This window comes from Lolium rigidum, chromosome 3, assembly GCF_022539505.1.
Source record: "Lolium rigidum isolate FL_2022 chromosome 3, APGP_CSIRO_Lrig_0.1, whole genome shotgun sequence".
Taxonomy (NCBI): Eukaryota; Viridiplantae; Streptophyta; class Magnoliopsida; order Poales; family Poaceae; genus Lolium; species Lolium rigidum.
The window spans coordinates 296690170-296697741 of NC_061510.1; the positions used below are offsets into that span (position 1 = coordinate 296690170).

The 7572-nt window shown below is 41.5% G+C and overlaps 1 protein-coding gene across 5 annotated transcripts; it reads right to left on the bottom strand.

Annotated features, from left to right (window-relative positions):
• Nucleotides 1-767: 767 nt before the first annotated feature.
• Nucleotides 768-5465, bottom strand: LOC124703587 (receptor kinase-like protein Xa21). Of its 5 annotated transcripts, none has more exons than XM_047235802.1 (6): nucleotides 5380-5465; nucleotides 4890-4958; nucleotides 4736-4783; nucleotides 1943-4646; nucleotides 1472-1840; nucleotides 768-1340 (listed from the first exon to the last, which is right to left on the bottom strand). In XM_047235802.1, exons 4-5 carry the CDS (start codon nucleotides 4617-4619, stop codon nucleotides 1473-1475), a joined length of 3045 nt encoding a protein of 1014 aa, XP_047091758.1. In that variant the 5' UTR covers nucleotides 4620-4646; nucleotides 4736-4783; nucleotides 4890-4958; nucleotides 5380-5465; the 3' UTR covers nucleotides 768-1340; nucleotide 1472. The 5 variants fall into 5 exon arrangements, with proteins under 5 accessions (XP_047091758.1, XP_047091755.1, XP_047091757.1 ...); XM_047235799.1 differs by having other exon boundaries at nucleotides 4890-4963; XM_047235801.1 differs by having other exon boundaries at nucleotides 1943-4651; nucleotides 4890-4963.
• Between the last annotated feature and the right edge of the window lie 2107 nt (nucleotides 5466-7572).

A 7572-nucleotide genomic window follows, 5' to 3' on the forward strand; every position in this document is an offset into this window, starting at 1 on the left:
CTGCACCAGGTTGATAATTTTATACATTCACTGTTGATCACTTAAGTACGGAGTGGTTGATTATTTAAACAGAGAAGGTTGATAACTTTTAGTCCGAAAAAAAGTTTCTCAAAACATATCAACATGGGTGCTAGTTTTGAAGATCTCGTCGAGACGAATTTATTGGTGAAAGCGAATCTTAATTTGAAGTTGTCGTTTGAAAGTTAAAACGTTTTAAATTTTCAAATTTAGAAAAGTTTCCGCTGACATCAGCAGATTCGTCTATTTTGCGTACGTACGAAGCTTTCACTCGATAGCTTACTACTAGGGTTGATAATTTTATATATTTACCGTTGATCATTCGAAGTACGAAGGGGTTGATTATTCGAATAGAGATGGTTGATAACTTTTAGCAGAAAAAAAGTTTGTCGAAACATATTAACATGGGTGCTAGTTTTGAAGATCTCGTCGAGACGGATTTATTGGTGAAAACAGATCTTAAATCGGAGTTGTCGTTTGTGAGATAAAACGTTTTGAATTTTCAAATTCGGAAATATTCTCGCTTACGTCATCAAATTCGGTACGTTTACATATGCGTACGAAAACTTTCACTCGATGGCACTCCACTACTGATCCAAAATTTGCCAAAAATAGAAAGAAAAAATTGGTTGCAAACTGAGCGCTCATTTTCTCCCTGGCGCTCGAGCGCTAGCTAGGGCAGTCTAATTCCCTGATTAACAAGGAGAAATATTCACATTGTTTTTTTTCATATACTTGTACATCTACTGCTGACAGCCAATTGCTCAATACTGAAACTGTAATTTTAACTTTGTTGGCACTGAAATCATACCTGTCTTACAAAAAGTGCAGCCTGCAGTGGTGCCAGATTCTGATATGGGATCTGTAGTAACAGCACCAAGCAAGGCTAACACAACACCAAGGTCTACGTTCGAAGTGACCAACTCCCATAGAACTACAGCAAAGCTGAAGAAACAATACAGGTTCAGGTTGTTGCAGCTCTCCTACATCAAGTACCCGAACGTAGCAAGGCCTCACCGTACTACTAGCAACATTTCCAGTAATGTTACCTTAACTTAAGATAACAGAGGTTGGCTGATTCCTCAAAATTAAATGCAACAGGAGGTTATCCCAAATTAAACAGAGCCATCACCGAATTTGACCATAATCACGGAGGAAGCTCTGCCTTGATTAGTAGCACAAGCAGAGCGTGTTTCCTAACTGATAATCCGGATAGCTATAGGCTATACCATATGTTGGAAGACTCTGGTCATGGTATCAACTTCTGTGCACCACTTTGTGATTTACTCGCACTTTTCGTTTTTCAAGATAGTACTGGCAATCTGCATGGTAAGCATCAGGTTTAGTTTTCATGTCACAGCTTATATATTACTGCTGCAGTTTTAGGAGTAGTGTTAGCCATGTGTAAATTAAAAATAGAACACCATAGCACTAAAATAAAACTGGTGATTACCTTAGTACCCTCGGAGATAAGCCTCCTTAATTCCGTGCAGCTCTGCAGCCACATCCTTCATATTGGGCCGCTCACCCGGGGACTGCTTGGTGCAGCGAAGCCCAATGTTGAGCACAGAAGTTAAACAGTCCAGGCCATCCTTCATGGTCACTCGAGGTTCTTCAGGAAACTCAGGCTCATCTTGAAGTAATTCAGGTTCAACAATTTGTGATATGTTGGCAGGAAAATTCATTTCAACGAATTTTACAATGTTTAGTCCATCATTAAACATATCATCTGTAGGCCTCTTCCGTAAGAATATTTCAAGTAGAACAATTCCAAAGCTATAGACATCGCTAGCAGTCGAAACATGACCACCTGTTGCACATTCTGTAGTTGACATACAAGAATAATTTAATTCCAATGTTAGTATAAGGGGAAATTATTCTAAATTTAAAGACGGTGATACCAAAATGTGAAGATTGAAATTACCTGGAGCAACATATCCAATAGTTCCATTTATTGCAATTGAAGAGGTTGCGTATGACTCATCAAGTGATGACACCGCTCGATCAACTATGAAGCGTGCAAGACCAAAATCTCCAACATGAGCTGTCATAGTGTCATCCAAAAGAATGTTGCTAGGCTTCATATCACAATGAACAATAGTTCCATGGTTGTTATGGTGTAGGTACTCCAGTGCATCTGCTACATCCACAACAATGCTTAGCCTTTGAGCCACTGTAATGTGCATCAAATCTGAAGAGCTCTCATAGTCTTGAGTTGAGTACAGTAGTCTATGTAAGTCTCCTCGGGGCATGAACTCATACACCAGAGCTTTGAAATCATTCCCATTAGAATCAATGCTTGAGCATGCTGTTAGTATAGGGAGCAAGTTTCGATGCCGCACATTTCTTAAGGCATGACATTCTGCAATGAAGCTCTTCTGTCCTCCCCTTATCTCCAGGTTGAAGACTTTTATGGCAACATAATTTCCATCTTGAAATAGTTTTCCTTGATACACGGTGCCGTATCTCCCTCTGCCAATTAAGCTGGAGACTGAGAACCCCTCTGTTGCTCTAGCAATATCATTGAAGGAAACTTGGGGATAATTTCTACCAAATGGTGGCGAGGACATAGATTTTCTCTTATGTTTCCCTCTGCAGAACAATATGACAAGTATGACCATTGTAAGTGATACCACACAAACTATTGGGATTACCACTTTGAGTACAAAAAACAGCTTGTGCTTCGTTGAATTTGAAGGTACAACGGAACATGCCATTAAGTGTAACTCCAGAGCCCCACCACAAAGCCCATCATTTCCATCAATCCGCAGGTCAGTTACATTCTTGAAGATGCCTGTTTCTGGGACCTCCCCCTCGAGATGGTTAAATGACAAATCTAGTTGCTCAAGATATTGTAGGTTGCCAAGAGACACTGGAATTGACCCAATAAGGTTATTGTGAGAGAGGCTGAGAATTCTGAGGCTACTTATTTTGCTAAATGTAGTGGGGATGCTTCCACTGAAAATATTCCAGTCCAACTTGATATCTTGCAAACTTGCACACTCACCCAAGGTGCTAGGAATATCTCCAGATAGCCTATTTGATGAGAGTTCTAGATTTGTGAGTTGTTTGGCATTGCCGATGTCACTAGGAAGTTGTCCATCAATGTTGTTATAAGATAAATAAATTTGCCGTAGTGTTGGAATTCTAAATATCTCCTTTGGTGCTCCGCCGTGAAGATTGTTGTTCGAAATGTTCAGTATTTCAAGGCCTTGAAGGTTTCCAAGGCTTGGTGGTATCAGGCCAACAAATTGATTCGAATCTAGAAGGAGATATGTCAACTGAGATAAATTGGAAAGGGAGGATGGAATAAACCCTGTAAAGATGTTACCGGCTAAACCTAGTATTTGCAAATTTTTGAGAGTACCTAGCCATTGGGGAACAGCACCTGTAAAACGATTGTTATTCATTCCTAAAACAATCAGATTCGGAAGGTTTGCTATGCCAGAAGGAAAACCCCCTGCCAATTGATTTCGTCCCAAATATAGATTTTGAAGCTGACTTGAAAGGTTGCTCAATGAACTTGGTATGTAGCCTTCTAGATGATTCCCCTCTACAGAGAAGGCACGGAGTTTAGAACAATTGGTTAAGCTATCCATGAACTCCCAGTCTTGCTTGTTACGTGCTTGGAGTTGATTGAACTCAAGATTTAACCATGTTAGTTCAGAAAGCTTGCCAATGGATCTAAGCACCGGTCCTGTGAAATTATTGCCTGATATATCCAAAATATGCATCTTGGATGCGTTTATCAATGAAGATGGGATGTTTCCATCAAAGAAGTTATTGGCTAATGCAAGCGATTGGAGATTTGGTAGAGAGGTACCAAGATTGGATGGTACCTCGCCACTTAAACGATTTTGACCAATGTTAAGGAAAACGAGAGTAGAAAGGTTCAAGATGGCTCGCTGAAACCTGCCTGTCAATTGATTGCTACCTGCATTGAGAATATGCAGATTAGGTAAATTTGCAATCTCATCTGGAATGTTGCCCTCAATATTATTGAACGCAATGTTAAACTGGTTTAGCGCTGTGATATTGGCAAGAAAAGCAGGGATGGTTCCAGTAAGATTGTTAACTGAAAGTTGCAGCATTTGAAGTGAAGGAGGCAAATCAGTAGGAATTTTCCCAACTAGTTTATTTCTATCCAGCCATAGTGCCTTGAGGTTGGAACAGTTTGCAAGACTAGGTATTCTCCCTTGTAGCGTGTTATTGCTCAAGTAGAGGTTCTGGAGCCAGTGCAACTGACCAAGGGATGAAGGAATTTCCCCAGTAAACCTATTTGTCGGAAGGAATAGGTGTTTAAGGAATGTTAGATTTCCAAGTGAAAGAGAAATTTGCCCGACTAAACCTTGATTTGTAAGGTTGAGAGAAGTGACCCGTTGTGGATTCTTCATCTCGCAATGAACACCTTCCCAACTGCAAAAGTGGGTGCTGTCATTCCAGGACATCAAGGATTGCTTCGGATCAAGTGTGATTGCATTCTTGAATTCAAGCAGTGACAATCGGTCTGTCTCATTTCCATATAAGGAGCCACAGATGACGTCATGTCCATTGCAAACAATGAGCCCCAAGATAAACTGTATGATTATAGTAACCTTCATTGCTGGCTTGCTTTCTTTGTTGAAGACCTTAATTATATGCAAACACAAAAACAAGGGGAACTTTAGATAGACGTTAGTTAATGTTAGGAAACATCCAGTTGTGTCATGTGAAGTACCTAAGTGATCTACTTCAATACTTCCCTCAGGACTTGCCTACTGTCTTTCTGCAAGTAAGAAAAAGACAGAAGTGAAACTCCAGCCACTGTATATTTACTATGGGAACCATAGTCTTTACTAATCAATTGAATTTCAGATTTCTGAATTTCGTACAGTCCTGCAATCATGCATGATCCGATTAGTTCTTCTATGCCGTATGCTTTTCATTCGTGAACCTGCTGCCTAAACTACAGAATCAGATGTTAGAAAACCACACTTGGATATGTATGGACTAATGGGTCAAGCATAAGGTGGATTCTCACATGACTGATCCCAAATTGTGATTAGGATCGATTATGGCACTTTATTACCTCATATATACATTTCCACCAGGCTTACACTAATCATACTACAGGTGGGAGTGAGAAGATGTCAAAAAGGTGGAAGGAGATCTAAGAGGAGGCTTTATCGGAAAAAATAGATATAAGAGGAGAATATGTTCCCCATGAAAGTTGTTTGTGGGAGTCACTCTGTTTTCATTTGAATCAACTAAAAAGCACCATGAAAGTCCTTGAAGGAGCTTGCTAGAGCACTTGGATGAAACTTCAGAGAGCTCTAAATAGGACTGTTTACAAAACTCGAAAGTTGGTAGAGATTAACACACCTTCAGTTCATTGCCACCACTACCCTGCCAGTGTTTGATGGTTGCAGAAGCATCCCCAAAAACAGCATGATCATGTCATCTGAACTGCACAGGAAACATTAAATTCATTTGTGATTTGGCTGTAGAACGGCCATAGCTACAAGTAACTTGCTGCCTAATCACGCCCTCTATTTATAGGCATGGCGATATCTACTTCTGAGAAAAGGTATAGAATTTGTTGGCCTTTTAATATATTTTTTGGAAAAAACTATGTAATTTTCTACACACAACTAGTGATGGTGACTAACGACCCGATTTTCCAAAAGAAAAAAAGGAGAAAGTGACAGCATATAACTTTTAAGACGGCAATTTCGTGGACGGCCTAATGTCCATTAGCTTTCCTGTTTAGTGTTTAGACGATGACATCAGATGATCAGTATTTCTTAAATGACACAGCAGAAATCTCGGCCACGCACCCAAATGCGTGTCATTTTGTATCATAACTAGGCGTCAAGTTGACACAACAGTTCTTGACAAGAGACAACAGAGAGCATCAGCGAGGTTGACTTCTCAATCATGCTGCCGGCCTACTGGCCGAGCACCAGTAGATCAGTTGTGAACATTGTTGGTGCCGGCCCTGACGCTCCCAGGTCAAGATTAACGGTGTAATTAGTACTATATGTTCCCACCTCGGATCCAAACATGGTTTCACTGTTTCACACACATTCTCTGTATTCATGACTCATGACGAGAATTCCATGTCACATCTGAATCCAAATCAAATCTCTAGCAGTAAACAAATCAAGAATATGATACCATCCGATTTGGTGAGGAGCGCACGACTATCGGACCGGCTAGGTTTCCTACTTCAAGAATCTCGAAATAAAAGTCGTAAATTGGTAAGCAGAAACTTAGCAGAACGTATTCCCTCACCCTCCTCCGCAGTGAGCACCACCTTCGCCTTCGCCAACCCCGCCACCGCCCCCTTCTGCGCGGCTGCGCCGCCGCCGCCATCTCGTACCAGATGTGGCCCGGGTGAGGACCTAGGGGTGGTTTCCATATGCGTAGCGGCCGGAAGAGGCCAGCGATGACGGCGGCTGAGAGGAGGGGAAACGAGGCGAGGCCGTCAGAGATGCCATGTTTCAGACCTCCGACCAATTGACCCCACATCTCGAAACCTGCACAATCCCTTGCGGTACCGAAATCTACCGAACACTTTTGAATTTTCGCAGTCTCAGTGTCTGAATTGAAATCTATGGTAGATTTGCCCCATTTGGTTGACGGGAAAAACGCGAAACAGGGAGGATTTTGTGACATGTCTGAGCTTTCCTTCAGGTTTTGAAATACTCACTCGGTCTACAAATGAAATCCGATTCTGTCAAATTTAGATGTATCCGTAAGACGCATGTTTATAGACGGAGAGTATGAAATATGGGACAAACCACATGAATTCCAGAGGATGGGAACTACTAGTAAGTTTCCAGCGCTTTTACATGAATTTTTGAGGATAGCGAACATCGACACTCACCTTGCTTTTTTCAGCTCGAGGCACTGCAAGCTCCACAGCAGCAGTTGGTTTCACGGACGCATGAGAGACGGGAAGCTCCAGGGATCACCGGCAAGAGATGCAGGGAGGAGCTCCGTCCAGGCGCAATAACGGAATACAAGCTACGAGCTGAACACGCTAGTGACGACGGGTGGTGTGAGAGGAGCACCTTAATTGCTGGCGGGCGGCGTGAGCTAGCTAGGAGCCGTTGCTGAGGAAAGATCAGGATAGAGAAGGTGCGAGTAAGGACGAAGTGTTTTTTTGGTCGAGAGAGAATTCAGTTTTGGCATACGTTGGTGTTGTGCGGCAGTAGCATCATTCGTCAGCTTGTTTAGGTCTTGTTTGTTACTAGAGGTTTCGTGAAGATTAGGGGGGATAATTTTTAAAAGCATTTGGTAAACCTCTACCTCTACCTTCACTAATCTATATCTTCATCTAATCTTTACAAAACCTAATCACCAATCTACTCGGTAGAGATAAAATATTGGAGATTAAGGAAAATATACTCAGATTTTTTTTTTAAAGGTGGGAATAAGTGGGGGATTAAACTACCTCACTACTCTAGTACCAAACATGGCTTTAGCAATAAGTAAAGATTTAGGGTTTGGTGAGGCACATCCAGTGGAGATGCGTGCATTTTAATGAGATTCTATAACTTGAAACCTGCA